At 37.0% G+C, this 22,432-nt stretch overlaps 1 protein-coding gene across 2 annotated transcripts in view; it reads left to right on the forward strand.

Moving 5' to 3' along the window:
- The window catches only part of LOC106138441 (regulator of G-protein signaling loco), an 86,604-nt gene that overhangs the window by 4,579 nt on the left and 59,593 nt on the right, over window positions 1-22,432 (forward strand). For both annotated transcript variants that reach the window (XM_060949859.1, XM_060949860.1), the window contains exons 2-3: window positions 623-2,130; window positions 2,553-2,705. In XM_060949859.1, coding sequence (XP_060805842.1) covers window positions 623-2,130; window positions 2,553-2,705 — 1,661 coding nt within the window. The remainder of the gene's footprint in view (window positions 1-622; window positions 2,131-2,552; window positions 2,706-22,432) is intronic.

Raw genomic sequence — 22,432 nt, forward strand, 5'->3', positions numbered from 1 at the left:
AAAAGAAACCAAACCATCCCATGGATGTCGCAAAAGGCGACTAAAGGCTATCCTTTAATTAATAAGCCTATGCTTATTAACTTGGAATTCTTTTAGGCGATGGGCTAGCAACCTGTCTCTATTTGAATCTCAATTTTATCATTAAGCAAAATAGCTGAATGTGGCCTATCAGTCTTTTCAAGATTGTTGGCTCCGTCTACCCTGCAAGGGATATAGTCGTGATTATATGTATGTATGTTTGTTGTTGGAATATATACATTTTTTTGCATTAATTTAAAGAATTTATGTTATCTTTATCCTTTAGGGGTAGACAGAGCCAAAGGATATAACTATGTGATATAAATACTTATCAGTAAATTAATGCCTTCAGTACTACAAAAAAAGTGTTATTTGTCCATGCTTGGTATATTTATTTATTTTACACATACAATACATATATACATAAAATCACGCCTATTTCCCGGAAGGGTAGACAGAAACTGCATCTTTTCACTTGCCATGATCCCTGCATACTTCTTTTCCTTCACCCACATTCATAGCTCTCTTATTGAACACGATTCTGCACATTTTTGTATTAGATTAATTCACAAGCTACAATAAATCAAAAATCCTTTAATTCCAGGGTGTCACGCCGCCCCCAGCACGTCAGGCGTCAACGAGATCCTCCAAAACCTGACAAGGGCCCAGCTTACCCCCAACCAGCTGGTCCGCCTGGAGTGCCGCGCCGTCGTCGGCTACCTCGGCACCATAGAGACTCCACAAGCGGCCTCCAATGCGGCCCCTGGCAACGTCAGAACTGCAGTCAGAAAACTCCGACAAGAAAGGCGACCTGCCACCCCTGTTTTGCTATCTGTACTCCCAAATTCATTACTCCTAAGACGCCCGACTGGACAAGTCTTAGCTCAGTATCAAAGAGACAGGATAGTATACGCTGGGTGCGGCTCAGAAGCGGATAGAAGGTATTTTGGACTAGTGACGTCAGCAGAAACAGCTGAAGCCGAAGCCTCACATAGCTGCCATGTTTTCGCCGTAGACCCTAGATTAGCAGAGCATGAAGCTCATATTGTGAGAGCAAGAGAGTTCCAAATCGTCTGCACACGAGATCCGGTCGCAGAGAGATGTTTGGAGTTTCCTCCTTCAGCTGAGTACGTCGTAGGAGTTATTAGAGGAATGTATTCGTTACCGGCAGATGATTGCTTAAGCCCTAATCTACAGCAGATTTCCAGATTAGCTATCAAGGGAGACAGTCCGTTAGCTGGTAATTTTGCGCGGTGCAACCGACCCGTGTTCAGGGTGCCGCGAGATAGAAGACCGTGTAGGCACGAAGACGCGAGGATCGAAGCCCAAGAGTTTGTGGCTAACTCGCCACAACCGAGCAATCATAGTGAAGTGACCACTACGACGTCCAGCAACAGCGATTCCGGCATCGGTTTCCACAACGATTGTCGGAATATAGCTGACCGTATTTTGGTAGTCGATTTCGCTCAGCAAGCCCCGCCTAATCGATTCCGACAGGACATGCCACCGCGGCCGCTCGGATTGGTCGGCTGCAGCAGTTTCGACGCGGACGGTTCGTTTCTATCGAATACGACTCCTGTAGTTGACGGATTTGGCGGTCAAGGGAGACCTTTGAACTTGGACGATGTTATTCTAAATTCAAACGATTTGCAGCCAGTACGCCATGTCAGTCCTCGCAAGGAGGATGATAGTTACAACTACAATTTGTACGGGAATGTTGCATCGAGTTCCAAATCTAACGGTGTCTATGATCAAGTGTATACGGAGAACGAGGGCCACTATGAGTTTGTTCCCCAACAGTTGGATATGGATTTGGGAATAGACCGTGTTGAGACATTTAACTCTGTGGAGATTTATGAAGAGAGGTGTAGGCAGCCTCTGGATTGGCATTCGAACGAATCTGTAGAGAATGCTACGGTTGTATCGGGGACGAGTAAAACTAGTATGGACTCTGTGTCAGTGTATTCGACGAGGAGTCACGAAGAAGCCCGTCCGGCTTTGAGGAGGCATCTTCAGGCGTCCTTGGACGATATGCTGGTGCTGAGCATGCGTGAGTCTGAGAAAAAGAAGGACGATGATAATTTTGTACATCCCGCAACTGTTAAATGCAAGGTATAGTAAAATTAATATGTTTTTCTGTTTTGGAAATATTTTATTTTTTAAATTAAATCTGCCTATCGTTCCAATTTTGTTGTCTCAAGACCTCTCGTGGTGGAGTAATGTGCTGATAAATGGAAAGGTGGAACAATGTTAAATCAAAGTTTCCGTTGATTACAGCATAAATACAACTCAAATCATATTCGTCACTTCAAAGTAATGAACCAGCTTTAGATCTCTTTTTTATTTGGTGCTTTACTGATAGTGAAGTGGTTAGTATGATCGGTTTTCAAGTTGTAATACCCGGGTTCGATTCCTGGTAACGGTTGCTCTTGCTAAATCTATTCTTAAGTCAAAACTGGCTTCTAATTTCTCGCAGACCATATAATTTTTTTTTAGTTTTTCGTTATAATTGTTATTAAACTTTCAACTATCAGGTGCGCAAGCCGAAGCCACTAAACATAATATCGAAGACGAAGCAGATGTTCTCCGGCAAAGAGCGCTCGCGTTCCGAGCAGAGAAGCAAGATGGCGGCCGAGCAGGACTCGCTAGCGTGCGCAGCCAGCGAGCCCGATCTCAGAGATATGAGGGTGAGTCTTCTTATACATCACTACATAGTATAAAACAAAGTCGCTATTTTAGTCTGTTTGTCTGTATGCTTAAATCTTTAAAATTACGCAACGGATTTTGATGCGGTTTTTTGTAACAGGTAGAGTGATTCAAGAGGAAGGTTTTTATGTATAATAACATTTATAATTTTGCACCCGTGCGAAGCCGGGGCGGGTCGCTAGTACATACATAAAATCACGCCTCTTTCGCGGAGAGGTAGGCAGGGACTACATCTTTTCCACTTGCCTGAATGTTATGTAATCAGTCTACTTGTCTTTATTTGTAATTATCCGCTATCTTCTGGGACTCTCCACCCCAGCAAAAGTTAGCATACATACATTGAATCACGTCTTTGTCCCATAAGACTGAAAGGCCATGTTCAGCTGTTTGGCTTAATAATAGAATTGAGATTCATATAGTGACAGGTTGCTAGCCCATCATCTTAAAGAAAAATCCAATTACCCTTATTTCATTTTACCTATTCCCTTGATCGACTTAAACAATTTGCACGGGAAGAGAAGCAGCTGCAACACCATGTTCTTTTTTTTCAATCCACCCCGTTACGGCTTAAGACGTGATATGTGGATGTACGCCGATCCGCCGTAATCATTTATCTATAGTTAAACCCTTCCAGAGCAGACGTTGCGCAGCCCGCATGTTTAATTTGACTATAATTGAACCACGTTTGGTGCAGTGATGCTGTAGTGAATTGGCCTATTTTGGAGTTCTGAATAATATACTGTTGTTTATTTTTTAAATATATTGACAAACGGAAAAAAGCAAATAGCGACGCTTATTTTTTGCCGTGTGTAAGTGGCCAAATCTAGTGTCAGATATTTGAGGCCACCCAAAGCTGTCTGACAGGTTTCGTCATATTAATCATAAGTGTGCTTCTTACAAGCTTATTTTTAATTTGATTCAAAACTAATTATTTAAGAATGGAAAATTTTGAAGCGTCTTTACAAGCTAATGGATATATACATATATAATTATATATCCATATATCCAGGATATATAATTTGACCCAAAGATTGACTGTTAGATAATGCACTTAGCATTAAGTCCACCCATTGTGCTTTTCAGTTGTATTTTGTACAATAAAGGTTAAATAAATAAATAAATAAAAATAAATGCGTGTGCGCAAGTGGTGCCGCGAGCGTAAGCTAATGAAACAATACCTATGATTTGAGTACAAAGAAACATACCAAAGTTTATGTTAAGGTCTCTTTAATTTCTTATAAAGACATGGGACCTAAATAATCTTTTACAAATTGTAGCCAATGCATACCAAACTGAGTATAGCGTATCCGGACAATGAAAGTCATGTTAAGTCCATTAGTATTACACCGGGAACGTCCGCCGTGGACGTACGGACCGCACTACGTTCCATTTTTAAATACGTAATTTTTTTTTAATGTCAATTTGACAGAATTTTCGTTATAATTGTGTGATGCATTTCTGTGTAATTTTATTCGCCGATTATTATTTATATAGTCATTTTGCTTGATGCATTATGTTTTGTGACACAGTAGGTGCCCGGGTTTGAATCCCGGCCAGGGCATTATGAGAAACGAACATTTTCTGATTGGCCTGGGTCTTGGATGTTTATCTATATTTAAATGTATATATTATGAAACGATCGAACTTGCTTCGATGCTAATTCCTCAATCTGTGTAGGTAATTTGTCCCGTATACAATATTTATTTACCGTAATGTTTCTACACGTTTGACTGTCCATTTTACAACTAGGGCATACCCGTTGCTCCCAAAAAAAAGTCTCGTTAATTACCGTTCCTGTGGGATTTTCGAGAAATCCTCTTTTAATTTGACCTCTAAATTCAAATAAATGCGAAATTTTATATCTCTAGACGTAGATCTGAGTAGAGCGTTGATTGTAATCGTAAATCATAATGGCTAAATAAAAATAATTACCCTCTACTACTTGACCTAATCAAGAATGCTCTTGGGCTAAGAGGCTACACGTGCTACCTCCTATTTTTTTTTTTATTTAATTTAACCCTTAGACATTTACTAATAAAATAAGTAACGGTTAATTTTTGTTATTTTAAGTATTCGTTTTTATACATTTCCTCTCTAAATATATTTATCTTTGACATTCCACCATGTTTATGCTAATTTCAAAAATTTCGCGCTAATTCACATCCTAATACGGCGGTCACGACTGGACCACGTGTCTGTGTCATCTTCAACAGCCCTATATGTGGACATGGCTGTTAGCGTTTTGTTAAATTGCGATGTGTCGCAATCTATACTAATATTATAAAGCTGAAGAGTTTGTTTGTTTGTTTGAACGCGCTTATCTCAGGAACTACTGGTTCGAATTGAAAATTATTTATGTGTTGAATATACTATTTATCGAGGAAGGCTTTAGGCTATATAACATGCATGCATAACTGCAACTGTTAGGAGCGAAGAAATGATGGAAACTGAAAAAAACGTGGAAAATTATTCATCCTTGAGGGCTTCAATGATGCCCGAAATAACTATTCCACGCGAACGAAGTCGCGGGCACAGCTAGTAAGTAAATAAGGAAAAAGTCGAATATTTTTAGTAACTTGATCTCTGAAACAGCAGCATGTTATGGAGATAACGCAGACGCGTCATAAACGTTAAGCATTTTCTTTTGATAGCTATCAAAGATATTCATTCATTCATGTAAACACGTCTATTTCCCTTGCGGGGTAGACAGAGCCAACAGTCTTGAACAGACTGATAGGCCACGTTCAGCTATTTGGCCTAAAAAAAGAATTGAGATTTAAATAGTGTCAGGTTGCTAGCCCATCGCCTAAAAGAAGGATCCCAAATTTATAAGCCTATCCCTTAGTCGCCTTTTACTACGTCCATGGGAATGAGACGGAGTGAGCCTATTATTTTTTTTTATTGGTGGCGGGAACCACACGGCACTTTATTGAAAGGTCTCTGACTTGAATGTATGTATGTTAAGAAATCTTGCAAGTTTAACTGTACTTGCATGTATGTTCTCAATGTCCGATCCAGGTATAAAAAAAACTACGTACTTGGGGCACTGCATAAAGCAATCAGAGCTTACAATAATTTGTTGATAGAAACTTATCTGACCTTTAAAATCTATCAGAAATGTTCAATTACAATTGTTCTGATAACAGCAATCGTTATCAGTTGCATTAGGAGTAAGGGCGGGCTAAATATAGAAACCGTGACTCACGCGAGGACGTATGTGTTTATGGAATTTACACTAATTGCACCGAATGTTTGTTTGTTTGTGCGACCTTCACGTGGTAACATACCTACACATAATTAAGCCTTTATCCCCTACGGGGTAGACAAAGCCAACAGACTTGATAAGACAGAAAGGCCACGTTCAGCTATTTGGTTTAATGATAGATTGAGATTCCAATAGTGACAGGTTGCTTGCCCATCGCCTAAAAGAGGAATTCCAAGTTTATGAGCCTATCCCTTAGTCGCCTTTTACGACATCCATGGGAACGAGATGGAGTGGTCCTATTCTTTTTTTTTATTGGTGCCGGGAATCACACGGTATAAATCAACCCCTTAAATCCTAAAATAGGGGGTGAATGTTTGTATGAAAATCAATAAACCCGTGCGATTTCAGGGCGTGTCGCTATAAACTACCTGTGCCGCAACTTCGTCCGCGTGGAAGGATGAATAATTTACCCCGTTTTTTCACATTTTCCATTATTTCTTAGCAGTTGCAGCGTGATGTTATATAGCCTAAAGCCTTCCTCGATAAATGGTTCTATTCAATACAAAAAGAATTTTTCAATTCGACCCAGTAGTTCCTGAGATTAGCGCGTTCAAACAAACATACAAACAAACTCTTCAGCTTTATATATATTAGTATAGATAAAGTCTGCACCAATGTGTTCTATTTGTAGGTCAGTCGTTATATGGACCAGTGGAGTCATTGCAATTCAATATCCAGCCACCACTTGACTTCTCTGCTCAATGTATTTAGGGTTGCCGAGTGGAATTAAATGCGAAATTTTGTGAGCATGTCAGAATGTTAGTATGGATGTATGTTACTCTTTCACGCAAAAACTATTGAACCGATTACGATGAAATTTGATATGTAGGTAGCTGAAGACCCAGAATAACATATAGGCTACTTTTTATCCCGGAGTTCCCGCGAGATTGATAGGATATCAATGCGGACGAAGTCGCGGGCGGCCTCTAGTACGTAAATAAATCCATAAAATAACGGCTCTCTCCCGGAGGGATAGGCAGAGATTACATCTTTTCATTAGTCACTATCCCTGCATACTTATCGCTTCATTTACATTCTCATATATGTTTTGTTTGCACTTGATAGGCTTTTATTTTTAAACAATTTAATTTTTAAATCCTTGCTAATAATACTAATAAAAGTCTTCTTAGATCGTTTGTACTAAACTAGAGGACACCTGCGCACTCGCCCGCGTAAATGAAAAATCACCATAATTCCAGTTCCCGTGGGAATTTCGGGAAATCCTCTTTTAGTGTATCCCTAGAACACATAAAGAACCTACACGTCAAATTTCAAGTTTCTATACCCAGAGGTTTGTGCTGTGCATTGTTTTATCAGTCAGTCATACATACATACATATAAACACGTATATATCCCTTGCGGGGTAGACAGAGCCAATAGTCGTGAAAAGATTGAAAGGCCACGTTCAGCTATTTGGCTTTAAGATAGAATTGAGATTCAAATAGAGACAGGTTGCTAGCCAATCGCCTAAAAGGAGAATCCCAAGTTTGTAAGCCTATCCCTTAGTCGCCTTATACGACATCCATGGGAAAGAGATGGAGTGGTCCTATTCTTTTTCTATTGGTGCCGGGTATCACACGCTACCATTCAGTTAGTTATTTATTCACTTTTGTTATTTTATAGATTTAGAAAACGGTCAATGGTTCTATTCTGTTATGCCGGAAACCGCACGGCGAAAAGATCAGTCACTGTCTCAAGACTGTTACTTAAGACTCAAGGCATTATGGTTACAAGAATAGCGTATCAAATAGAGAATGCGATTATGTTACGTGTGTGATGAAATAGGTTGAATTCCTTTCATCAAAGAATAGAGCTTGCTATGATAAAATGTGCATATTTTTTATGAAAACCGTTTTAAATATATATTTTTTTACTTCATTTAAGATATTGAGTAGTCTAAGTTTTTGACGTCGGCTACCGCAACTGAATGACTGAATGAACATTCAGTATTTTCAACACTGTTGTGTCTGTCTGTCTGAACACTATGTTACGTCAACTGGGACTCGATAAATCGCCACGCATGTTTATCGATACTATTTTCAACACTGTTGGCTCTGTCTACCCCGCAAGGGATATAGACGTGACCATATGTATCTATGTATTTATGTATGTTACCGCAACACAGGTTCAACCCAAGCATGCTCAAACCTCGAATTTTGAAGAAACTTTAATCCCTTTCATCAACTCCAAAGCGCCAACCCTATGTCGTAAAATGGGTCAGCCAGCGTCCTCGTGGAACATTATGTTACATCAACTGGGATTCGATAAATCGCCACGCATGTTTATCGATACTATTTTCAACACTGTTGGCTCTGTGTACCCCGCCAGGGATATAGACGAGACTACATGTATCTATGTATGTATATATGTTACCGCAACACAGGTTCAACCCAAACATGCTCAAACCTCGAATTTTGAAGAAACTTTAATCTCTTTCACCAACTCCAAAGCGCCAACCCTACGTCGTAAAATGGGTCAGCCAGCGTCCTCGTGGAACATTATGTTACATCAACTGGGACTCGATAAATCGCCACGCATGTTTATCGATACTATTTTCAACACTGTTGGCTCTGTGTACCCCGCAAGGGATATAGACGTGACCATATGTATCTATGTATGTTATCGCAACACAGGTTCAACCCAAGCATGCTCAAACCTCGAATTTTGAAGAAACTTTACTCCCTTTCATCAACTCCAAAGCGCCAACCCTATGTCGTAAAATGGGTCAGCCAGCGTCCTCGTGGAACACTATGTTACATCAACTGGGACTCGATGAATCGCCACGCATGTTTATCGATACTGCGATGGCGATGAAATATGTATCGATGGGATGACGCCTCCGCGATATGTTGATGGTATTGGATATATAAATCATCTTCTTCTTTGTATATTCTATCTCGATGGCATTGGACACATGGAAAACAATACAGGAGATGTGTTGGGTTAAACTGACAGACATACATAAATACATATACCTAATCACGTCTATGTCCCTTGCGGGATAGACAGAGCCCACAGTCTCGAAAAGTTTTAACTGACAGATCTTTGGGCTTATTGCTTTAGCGTTAAATTTGCCCATATAACATAGTTCATCAAAAAGTCCCAATTGTATGTTTTCTCGCCGTAAGAACATTGATCATATTATTTGACGACATTTAAAATTTTCTAGTAAAACGTGGTCTTTTAGTCTTTGCGAGACTGTTGGCTCTGGCTTCGCCGTAAGGCGAAAAATACGTCTTTACGGTGGACTGTGAGCTTTAAAGCCGACAACTTTTCGTGCTAAAGGCAGTTGAGTCAGCTGACCATATAAAATTTGACAAATTTTAATAAAAAAATCATTTCTTAGTGCCTTCATCTTGACGTGTCTTTTTTCAGACATCGAGATTTATCGATAATACGGTTTAGGTCAAAAGGTCAGGTCAAGAGTACCCGAGACCGCCGAGCTTGCATGAAGAAAATAATGAATGTGGATGAATTGAAAGAAGTATGCAGACAATGTGGCAAGTGGAAAGATGCAGTCTCTGACAACCTTCCAGGAAAAAAAGCGTGATTGGTTTAGGAATAGTTTAGATATTACATAGAATTACTGGTCGAGAATGCCAAGTGGCATTAAGTCCGCCTTTTGTACATTTTTTGTGCAATAAAGTTTAAAATAAATTACGAAAGATTTCATTTAAAAATTCAGTTTAAAAATCTTTAGTCGTGCCGTGACGAATGTCACTTAAAAAACTAAATAACCCCGCAAACTCGGCCTGTTATCACCAGGTCACGTTATCTATCAAGTCACGTCTCCATTTTTCAACGGTCCCAATACTGATAGCCTCGATTTCGCAAATTCAAACGACTTATCAGTTGCCCGAGACGAAGACTGACCTAAGTCGTTTGATTTCGTGTCCATTAAATTTTGAACAGTCGCTTACAAGAAAACATATTATGAGCCCCACTTAATTAAATGCAAAACTTTAGGTGGCTAAGTTTCTCTCCATACATACATTCATACAATCACGTCTATATCCCTTGCGGGTTTGGCTTAATGAAAGAATTGAGATTCAAATAGTGACTGGCCCGTCGCCTAAAAGAACAATTCCCAATTTTATAAGCCAATCCCTTAATCGCCTTTTACGTCATCCATGGGAAAGAGATGGAGTGGTCTTATTTTTTTACTATTCTTGCCAGGGACCTCACATTAGGTACTAAGTTTCTCTCCAGACGATTTTAAATTGGTATGGACATGTTAAGAACTTACTTGAACTTCTATGTAGAATAAGTATGCAGGGGCGTTAAGATAATTTAATTATTACAATTATATATATTTTGTCTGTGGCAGTTTAAATAGATTTTCATTTTATTTTCCATCAACAAACTTAAAAGTTATCGCTCTATTAAGGATACAATTTTACTAACCTACTAAGTTACAATAATAAACAAACAACACGGCACAATTTCAGCGTAATCCCGGGTCATAGCCTATAGTCATCACACCGCAGACTGGAATCAAATCAGTCTGTTACGTTCAACGCCGTTGCACAGACGTGCTTCGTAACTGAAAATACCACGTGTACCTACATCTTTCGTAACACCGTTACACAATTCTCAATCTTATGATTTGAAGCGTAAACTTCTCTGTCTAATGCCGAATTAGTTATGTGAATCTAAATAGTGCGAAGTGATCTATGTAGTGTTGTGAGAACGCGTAAGTTCGAGACTTGTGTCTATGGGCTAAGTGATGTGATAAAAATGGCGAATCGTGTGATGGGATATGTGATCTGCGGATATAACTCCGTGGATAATTTGTTGGTGAGTTTATTACCGGTTTTAATTGTTACCAGAGTACGTGTTAATATTGTTAATTTCTCTTGAAAGATCTTCTGTTATCGCACCCCTAGCGTAAATAAGGGGCTTACATGAAAAATTTCAGAAGATTTTTAAACGTAGCGTTTAATAAGTCAGTCAATCATTCAGACGGCATCATCTTTTAAAATAAAGATGTAATATCATCCTCCTAACGTTTGTCCTGGTTATATTCTCAAAAGGTTCAATTTATTACGTATCTTACTTATCGAGTAGTTCTTTGTTACTCAGGTATGTTTTTTTTAAGATGACGGTCGTACGATTAAGTACAATTCAATTGTCTTAAACTGCCCAATAGAATGCATAAATTTTGAATACATTCAGATGATTGGTCCAGAGATCATCTCAAACGCTGCTATTGGTTTAAAATGTCCTTTTAATTTGTAGCTACCTGTCACTATTTGAATTTCAATTCCATCACTAAGCCATTAACGTGGCCTTTCAGTCTTATCGAGACTGTTGGCTGTAATTAACCCTTTAGGTATATAGACGTGAATGTATGTATGTATGTTTATGTACCTAAGTACCTCGTATCAATATTTTCTAAACAACGTTGGAGATAATGTTCGGTATGCGTTAAATATAATTTTTAATTGATAGGTATATGGACATAAACCCGATGTGACTTGAAGCAATCCATCAGATTCTTGTTACGTGATTGATAGTGTCAAATTATATGAACTATATAGCTGTCTTCTGATGTAATCTGGTAAAGATAGCATTATTAAAAATATAATCAACACGGAAAAATACATACATAATAAAAAGTATTTTTGAATAACCAAGTTTGAAATTATACTTTAAAAAATCCATGAATGAAAACAATTACTTATAAACTTGGGATTCTTCTTTAGGCGATGGGCTAGCAATCTGTCACTATTTGAATCTCAATTCTATCATTAAGCCAAATAGCTGAACGTGGCCTGTCAGACTTTTCAAGATTGTTGGCTCTGTCTACCCCGCAAGGGATATAGACGTGACTATATGTATGTTATACTTATTTTTGTGAATAGCACGAATCCGACTAGACTGACTAACTGTTGACTAATTTCGTCCTGTTTTGTGAAATTGACGTTGATTGCTTCGTAATTGGTCAATTGTTTGGAGGCACATTAATTTTCTACTTCCCAAGGAAGCTAAACGCTGGTCTGTTGTTTTTTTTAAGTTTTATAATTAACTAGCTGTGCCCGCGACTTCGTCCGCGTGGAATAGTTATTTTATGCATCATTGAATGCCTACAAGGATGAATAATTTTCCCCGTTTTTTTCACATATTCCATAATTCCATTATACACACATATTCTTTGCTCCTTATAGTTGCAGCTTGATGTTATTTGGCCTCAAGCCTTCCTCAATAATAATTTATTTAACGCAAAAAGAATTTTTCAATTCGAACAAGTAGTTCTTGAGATTAGCGCGTTCAAACAAACAAACGTGCCTTGATGAAATCGGAATGATGAAAAGTCAAGTTTACCGGACGCGAAAAGAGTACCCGAAACCGATGAGTTTGCTTGAAAAGGTTGATTAATTTTTCCGAGCTGTAAACGTAAAATAAAACTGAGGATTTAAATGTAAGACCGGGAAGGGGGAACGATAAATTAAGGAAAGCGGACCCCGGGATCCGCATACTCGTAACAGTGGAGGGAGGTTAAGATTTAACTGTTACCTATATATGTTTACTAACGTCTTGTAATTTAGAAATATTTAACTATATTTTGCAGCCTTAAGAAAACCGTTTGACCCTGATTTGATCTTTATAACCATAGCATTTGGAAAACAATTGACAAAGAAAGCATAAAAAGTTAAGTTTTGATGTGCATACGTCAATTCTTCGAAACAGGTTCTATGAAAACTTTATTAATATAAAATTGTCTATTTTCATTACTTGCTGGTCTTGTCTATGGTATTCGTATTAGGTAAAAGGTAATTTTATGACCGTAATAACACTGTTAGGTTTTATACTTAAAACAAACAGACATACAGGTAAACACAGGATTTTTTTACCAAAACAAATTTTTATACACCCTAATTTTGAAGTAAGTTCAATGGACAGATACTTGTCCTATTCGTTTATTCATTGTTTTATATTATATTTATAAACAAATAGAAATTCGTTCATTCATTCATATTCAAAAAGGTCACGTTTATATCCCTTGCAGGGTAGACAGAGCCAACAGTCTTGAAAGACTGATAGTGTCTACGTTCAGCTGTTTGATATTAATTCAATTATTCATATTTTGATACATAATCCTATAACATAATTGGAATTCCTGGTCGAGCATGTACGATGATCTCGAAATAGCAGACAAACAGACAACAGAAATAACCGAAACGTGTATGAATGAGGGTATTTTTAGAAAACACCGCCAGTTGTTTATTGTTTGGAATAATCGCGCGGGAATTCCATAACCTCAAAAGTTAGGTCAAATATGGTTCATTTGATAATTTAAGGAATACTTAATGGTACCCGAATAAAAATATATTATTCGATATATATTGCCGTGTGGTTTCCGCCACCAGAAGAAAGTAGGATAAAGTAGAGGTAAAAAGAGTAGGACCACACCATTTCTTTTTCATGGATGTCGTAAAAGGCGACTAAAGGATAGGCTTATAAACTTCAATTTATCATCAAGCCAAAGAGACTGCTTCTTTTCAATATTAAAATAATCACATGTATGTGAAGTAATATATAAGAAATATGAGAAACATTCAAATATTACTTCAAATTGTACAAAAGAATTTAAAAAAAATTAGGTATAACAATACCTACGTTGTGTTCAATGTTAATTTTCTCTTGAACTTGAGAAATGTAAAACGTGACTTGGCTAAAACGTTTACAATTTACACTCAATGACACGTGTTATAGGACTGATATTGTGTTATATTTTGTTCTTTCTTTTTTTTTCTATATTATGGCCTCCACAGGAACTTCGGTGATTCTGCCAATGTTATGGTTTGAAGAGACATGAAGTTATGAAATTGGTCGATGGACGGTTACACGGTTAATTTTATACGATTAATAACATATATACAATAACTAGCTGTGCCCGCGACTTCGTCCGCGTGGAAGTCGGGGGGACGGTCAGGCGGTCACGCGTATTAGAAAGAACGCTGCTTCGCCGTATTAAATGTTTCGCTGCAAATTGCTTATAACGACTATATCTCAAAACCTATTCGTCTGATTTAAATACTGTAAATGGCAATTTTAGTCTACATGAAAAGCCGAAAGTAATAAACATATTTATTTGGATAAGGATTAATACTGAATTAAAGAAAATTGGTTTCAAAATAACTTATGTTTATAATGAAAAAATAATCTTAAAAAATGAACATAAAAGTGGTTATTGTAAGTAAACCTTAAGAGATAGATATATGCTCTCGCGGACTTTTTTGTGGCAAAAAATGAGTACTTCACATCTTTAGTACAATGTTTTACTATATCTTTGTTGGTTTGCGCAGCGTTCGCGTGGAAAGCTCGCAGATGGCCGACTCATTCAACTTTCACCTGCATTGTTGATGTTTCCCGTAGGAAATCCGGGATAAAATGTAGCCTATAGCCTTCCTCGATAAATAGACTATCTAACAGTGAAAGAATTATTCAAATCGGTTCAGTAGTTTCTGAGATTAGCGCGTTTAAACAAACAAACAAACAAACAAACAAACAAAACAAACTCTTCAGCTTTATAATATTAGTATAGATTAGTATAGATAACGGTTACACGATTAATAATTTCTTGTTATTTGCGAACTTCTTAATTTAGCTATATTAATAGCTGAACGTGGCCATTCAGTCTTTTCAAGACTGTTGGCTCTGTCTACCCCGCAAGGGATATAGACGTGACCATGTGTATGTATGTGTGTATGTTTTTAATTTACAGTGTCAGCTGTTTTCAGCTTACACACTAGATTAGTGGTTTTTACAGGTAAAATAGGTATCCTATGCCCTCCTCTGTACTCTAAATTATGCGCTTACTAAAAATAAAACGAGAAATAAACATTTTATTTATTTACAACTATATGGAAGTATTACAGATTATTATTAGTATCGTTTATTGCAATTCCCACGGGAATTATATTTAAACTAGCTGTACCCGCGACTTCGTCCGCGTGGAATTGTTATTTTGGCCATCATTGAAGCCCTAAAGGAGGAAAAATTTTCCCAGTTTTTCACATTTTCCATTATTTCTTCACGCCTAATGGTTGCAGCGTGATGATAAATAGCCTAAAGCCTTCCTCGATAAATGGTAAACTAAACACAAAAATATTTTTTCAATTCGAACCAGTAATTCCTGAGATTAGCGCGTTCAAACAAACAAACAAACTCTTCAGCTTTATAATATTAGTATAGATGAGAATAAAACACGCTCACATAAAACCGAATACAATTTTTTCAGATTGTTACTAGTGTTGGGATTAGCGAAACTATGGGATTGTAATCATGATCATGCATGATTCATTAATGATGACACTTGGGATTGAAATCATCATAATGATGTGACTTGTTATTTAATTCGTAATAATATTAGACAATAGCGCCATATTGTGCAATTGTGCATAATACTAGGTGTCGTGTGTGTTATTGTGCCGTGTGGTTTTCGGCAGTTAAGAATAGAACCAACTCCATATCATTCCCATGGATGTCGTAAAAGTTGACTAAGGGATGAGCTTATAAAATTAAGATTCCTCTTGTAGGCGATTGGCTGGCAACCTGACACTATTTGAATCTCAATTCCATCATAAAGCCAAACAGCTGAACGTGGCTCTCAGTCCTAGCAAGTCGTAACTATGTATAATGTACAAGGAATAATACTTCGTCGTCTTGCGAAAGATATAAGATGAAAACTTTATGGTGTCACGACCGTCAGTCACACTTTTACCAGTACTTACCACTTCTGTGTATTGTCTCACATTATTCCGATATCTGTGGCGACTGTTCAACTTCTATATATAGGGTACAAGGTCGTTTACAGGAAAATGGTCGCGGAAACGAGTAGATGTCAATAGACCCATTCAATGGCCGGGGAAACAATGCCTGTGACTTTCCATAGGTATGCGCTTCTCAAAGTTTGCTTACTCTTAAAGGCGCGGCGTGGCGGGTGATTGTTTTTTTTTTTGCGTTGCAATTTAGCGGTATTGGAATATAACAAAAAACATAATCATTCATTCATATAGTTACGTCTTGTTCCCTTTCGGGGTAGACAGAGCCAACAATCTTGAAGAGACTGATTGGCCACGTTCAGCTGTTTGGCTTTATGATAGAATTGAGATTCAAACAAAACATAATCATGATTTAAAATTGGGCTTACTGGACGAAATTTCTCTAGAAATAAGTCACTCTTAGAAGTAAATTTGTCCTTAGTCTAAGTTTTAGTATAAATAACAAATAAAATTTACAGTAACCAATAAAATAAAAACTTTTCAATCGATTTTGATGATATTTTGCACAGAGACAGATCAAACCTTTACGAGTAACCTGGGGAATTCTTTCTGGAAATTTCCACAGGATCGAAGTCTCTTTCGCTAAAAATAAAAACATGAAAAAAACTTATACTTTTTGCTTATTATTAATTATTGTATTTAAAGTTTTGATAGGATGGCTGTATTGATGTTATACAGTTTGAGAAGCGATGGCTCAAATGAAAAAGGTGAAAATGCAAAGAGCGTGTTTAAAGTTAACGTGGGAGCGAGAACAGTGCTTCTAGATCATGTTGGCACCACTCGTTTCAGATCAGATTCAGATTTGCATGAATACCTACCTAATAAAAACCGAGTGTTTTACTTGTTAGTATTACATCCTAAAAATGTTCTTTTATACAAGCATAAATTATTAGATATAAATAATTTGCGTATTTTAGTGTGTGCGTATATTAAATCACGTCTTTAACCCTTACGAGATTGACAGAGGAAACAGTATTTTCAAGAATGAAATGCAGCATTCATTTGTTTGGCTTAATGATGGAATAATGATTTGCTAGCCCATCGCTTTAAAAAAAGAACGAAGAAAAAATGGTTATATCCCAAGTAACAATTAGGCGCTAAAGTAAGATTTATAATAAGTCTATAAAAGCGCTAACTAGATTCTAAAGTGGTTTATGGGTGTAACAAATTAGTGTTAGAGCGCGCTCTAACCCTACTTTACCCCCGAATTGGGCACAATTTTTATATTACTTAAGGTTGTATAATGACGGTATACAAGAGTTATGGTAATTGGCTAAGAGGTACAATTAGTGCTATAAGAAAGTTATTATAGCGGTAACAGGATCTCTTAGCGATACAAGAGGGGTAAATAAGCGTCAACTGACTCCTTAACCGGTACAGTAGAGATACAAAGGCGTTAATTATATTTTCAAGCGCTAAAAGGGAGGTAAATAGGTGTTTTGTAACGGTCTGAACGCTATTCAAGATAATTAAACTAATTTTGTGATCTAATAATAAATAATTTTATTTTCATGGCTATAAGTTTACGACTAATGATTTTTATATTAAACAAAAAAAAGTGATATTGTATGGTGAGAAAGGAAGCATATTTTTGCTGCGAAGGGAAGTACACTGTGAATATGTTACATATTTATTGGCAAATAATTCGAGCGCCCGATGTATGTTGTCTATTTACTGAAAACTTTTCCACGTATTTACAACAATTTTTGTTTATTTTGGTTGCGACGCCATTGTCAAAAACAAGTAGTCAATATAAGAAATACAGTAGTGACCTTAAGCGCTATTACTTTACCTTTAGTCACAAAAAAGTAACAATAGACGCTATAGGATCTGTTATAGCGAAAAATTATACTCCTATTTGACTTAAGGTAATGCAAGAGAGTTTTGTATAACTTCAAGCATTTGGTTCTATATAAGATTAAATAAACACTATTGTAAGGCTGGTAGCGCTTATTAACGCTATTGTGCAACTTTAGGTTCTTGTAAAGAGTTTATTATCACCTGCATAGCACTTTTGGAGGTAGTAGCTAATTCTTATTCTTATTTAGATCTTAGAGTTCTAAGATTCACTTAAAGCTATAACACAAAATGCTGTGCATGTACAACAGTGTTAAGATTTGCCATAATACATCCATAACCTTTAAGCTCGCCTAATTGTCGCGCTTGTAACTCTGTATTATAAGTAGAAGTGATATACGTTACTTGGTACGCCACTTTATCGCCAATAGTCATAAGTGTTGCTACTGTAATGCCTTTGTAGCCCACTAAGTAACAAAATAAGCTCTAATCGTCGCCTAAATGTTTGTTGGGATGTATGTTTATGATCCTTTCCTTCTCTAGCCAATGATAAAAATCTGAACAATTAGACTATTTATTTAAAGGTTTAAGTGAGGCGAAGCGTTACACACTTCTAATACTTTACACTCTTTATTCCCAAACGATTCGAATAAAAATGAAATTGTATTTTTAGAGTTTTATTCCGCGTGGTGTGAAAATAGCCGACCCTCGGACGCTCATATCAGTGGGTGTAGGAATGCGCTGTTGTCATACAAGACTTAGACTACAAGGTCCGGTCCAGTTCCTTCAGGAAACTTCTGGATCTTTAGACTTTCTGAAAGATTAGAGCCTTCCAGTACCTCTCCGATTTTTTCTTGTCTCTTTCCGGTTTTTGTAACTCTTACTTTTGTACATACATATAGTCACGTCTATAACCTTTGCGGGGTACACAGAGGCAACAATCTTGAAAAGGCTAAAAGGCCATGTTCAACTGTTCGGGTTACATGGATTAAGATTCAAATAGTGACAGGTCGCTAGCCCATCGCCTTCAAGAATAATCCCAAGATTATTAGTCTTACCCTTAGTCGCTGTCGATTTTAACGACATCCGTAGGGAAGATATGGTGTGGTCCTATTCTAAAGTGCCGGGGAACCACACGGCACTAACTTTTGTGTGTGTTTAAAAATTTAGTCTCTAGTTGTAGTCAAATTTAGTCAATCTCAACTACTTTCACAAACTTATTGTCATTGTAGTCGATGATGATTCGACATTTCAAACGACTATAATCCAGGCCAGATCTACAAAGTTACTGGACTGGAATCATGTAATCCGGTCATTTTGTTCGATAACTTAGCCCAGGGAAACTTCAACCGTTCGACCACTGACGTTCTAAATTCTCAAAAAAAAAGCAGGAAGGAAAAGGGACATTTGTCCACGCCCCTTTTTCATCTAATTTCATTTTTATCTGTCCAACGCCTTAAGAGCATTCCTCGAATGAATGAACTCTGTAAACAATCACTCCAAACCCGCTATTCAGCCAAAGCGGCACGTTTGCCCCTGAAACGGTTCTAACAAATAGTTTAAATTGGTCTAAATCGTGTTAAGCGCCGTACAGTAAATGTTACAGTTGTTATGAGCGGGTTACCAATGTTTGGATATAAAATTTGATACGTGCAATCTTGTACGGGAAATATGCGGTATTTCGGCCACCCATTAGATGCGATGAAGCTAATTCGGTCTGATGATGATGTTAAGTACCTATCTTGGACAGTTCGTACGTGTATTTTTTATGCTTTACAGCCCAGACAGACATCTTGTTTATTAAGTTCATTGGTATACCAATTGTACCATCAGTTAACATACTACATACAACAATATACAATAAGGACGTAACATCTTGTTCAATGTTGTATATTTGTAAATTGACGTTTGGTGAAAATGCTGCAGTGTAGTTTGTTCCGCCGCTTCTTCTACACATGAGCTTAGTAGTTATAATTAGATTAAAGTAGTGTGACGTCAATATGTGATACCTTGTATCCAATTTAGAAAAATAAATCTATTCTTTTCATCTTAGCTTGTTCCTAATTGTATCTGCTATTGTGCTTAGGTGCTTGTGGTCCGCTTTCCCATTTTTCTGTCAAGTTAGCCGCATCTTCATTTTTAAATCTATTTTCTTTAATGACGACAATAAGCCAGGCTTTTTTCGACTTAGCGTGTTTGATGTGACTAGATGAAACAGTTGAAAGTGACCTTGTTCAACAAAAAGTCGTCTAGATGATAATTATACTCTTTATCAGTTCGACTTGTCCGTCTTCGTAGACATAAAAAGTTATCAATTTTTTCAGGCAAGACTTAGGCTTTAATACCCTTATAGATAAAATTAGTAACAAAACAAATAATTACGTCTGTGCGGGTATATACCCTTGCGGGGTAGACATAGCCAACAGTCATCAAAAGACTAGAAAGAAGAAAGGTCACGTTCAGCTGCTTGGCTTAATGGTAGAATTGATATTCAAATAGAGACAGGTTGCTAGCTAATCGGTTAAAAGAGGAATCCCAAGTATTAAAGCCTATCCCTTAGTCGCCTTTTACGACATCCATGGGAAAGAGATAGAGTGGTCCTATTCTTTTTTCTAGTGGTGCTGGGTACCATACGGCACTAAAATTATAAATATAAAACTATGTATAATTCTATTTACATATTCAATTTGTGTCACATACTTTTTTACTTTACACACAGACTGCATTTTACTATTTTTTAACATATTTTTTTCTTTTCTTTCTAAGAGTCTAAGCTATGAAGTCTGTGAAGAGTCATCATGTAGATGAAAGCTCAGAATTGATTCATTCATACCTTCAAAAGATTCTCCTGAAACGCTGTAAATATAATAAACGGGTTTTTGTAGTGTTGAATCCACTTTTTCATCACCATTTAAAACACTAAGACTAACAGACCTTGGAAATAATTTATGTATCTAACGCTCTGATTACGATATATATATAGCTCTGAATGTTCTACATTCAGATCGTTAGCGAAATAATGTCACGGCAGGGTCAACCTTTATAAAGTTGGGACAGACAGCATATACAGAACTTATTAGAAATTTTATCACTTCACATTTTATTATGGCACGAATAGAAAAAAGAATAGATCACCCCATCTCTTTTCTTAAGGGATAGATATAAAAACTTGCGATTCTTCTTTTGAGCGATGGGCTAGCAACCTATCACTATTCTAATCTCAATTCTATCATTAGGCCAAACAGCTAAACATCACCTATCAGTCTTTTCAAGACTGTTGGCTCTGTCTTCCCCGCAAGAGCTATGAACATTATTATATGTACTCCACACGAATTCAAAATTTTTCTCGCTTCCGACCTGGTCGGGTAGACATGAAACATCATACCGTGTGCCAGCTGCTAATCTACCCGAGCTGTATGAAAAAGTCAAGAGAAAGGGTTATTGGTGGGGATCTCCATTAAGGCGATGAGCTAGCAACCGGCCAGTACATACATCGCTTCCAAATTCAAGTGATTTTTTTTTCAAATTAAAGTTTATTATGAATAAAAATCCATCCTTAATCCACCAGACGTGATGTGTGATGTGACTTGAGTAAATTCAAATGCTTGTACAATACAATACAAATTATCTTTTTTGCCCATAAAAAAATAATACATATATGTAGTAGAAACATACATTATGAAATGTTGAGCAAAAACAGACTTACTGCTATGCTTGTACCAATTTTTTCTTGCTTCATCTTTTTTCCCATGATAATTTTTCTGCTGTCTGTACTGTCAGAGACCACGACATATATCATAATTGTTGGTCCTTCACAGAATTAATTAGATAGAATATTGTGCATTGCAAAGTTTCAGCGTTACGTTCTGCTGTGCCACGTTTATCGTATTTGTCATGTCACGAGCAAGAATTTGTTCTGAACTGGTAGGTACAGTATAGTTCTGCAGCTTATTAAATAGACATGATTTGTATTTAAAAAAATTAAAAAAAAAAAAGGACCACTCCATCTATTTCCCATGGATGTCGTAAAAGGCGACTAAGGGATAGGCTTACAAACTTGGGATTCTTTTTTAGGCGATGGGTTAGCAACCTGTCACTATTTGAATCTCAATTCTATTATTGAGCCAAATTGCTGAATGTGGCCATTCAGTCTTTTCAAGACTGTTGGCTCTGCCTACCCGGCAAGGGATATAGACATGACCATGTGTGTGTGTGTGTATGATTTGTATTAGACATTTGAGAATATAACTTTATTTTGTTACCGGGTTTTCAGAAATAAATGATATATTGTATAAAAATATATCACACCGGAGGTGTAGGCAGAGACTACATCTTTCCACTTGCCGCGATATCTGCGTACTTCCTTCTCTTCATCTACATTCATAAGCGAGAGGACATATTCGGTACAAATTTACAGGGCAAAGATTATTTTGACAATTCTAATTTATATAAAAAAAACTCAAGTGTTGTTTTCACGAAATCATCTTAATTTATCTGTTGTTTTAAATTATTCCATTTTGCGTGTCGGTGTTTACAAAGTGAGTCAAGTCAATAATAGTTGTTACAGAAATAATTCGATTAGTCATGGGATCGTCATTAAAATAGTTTATTTGTAATCGTGCCATGTGGTTCCCGGCACTTACACACAAAAAAATATAGGTCCACTCCATCTATTTCCCATGGATGTCGTAAAAGGCGACTAAGGGACTGAATACCTACTTAGCGAATATTTTTTTTATTGAAAAATTCTAAGAATGCATTTCAATATAAACAAGATAATGCATTTGACTATTTAACCGATAAAAGTCCAAGAGGAAAATACAGTTAATCCAAATCCATCAAGATTATCAGTGGAATG

This window comes from Amyelois transitella, chromosome 20, assembly GCF_032362555.1.
Source record: "Amyelois transitella isolate CPQ chromosome 20, ilAmyTran1.1, whole genome shotgun sequence".
NCBI lineage: Eukaryota > Metazoa > Arthropoda > Insecta > Lepidoptera > Pyralidae > Amyelois > Amyelois transitella.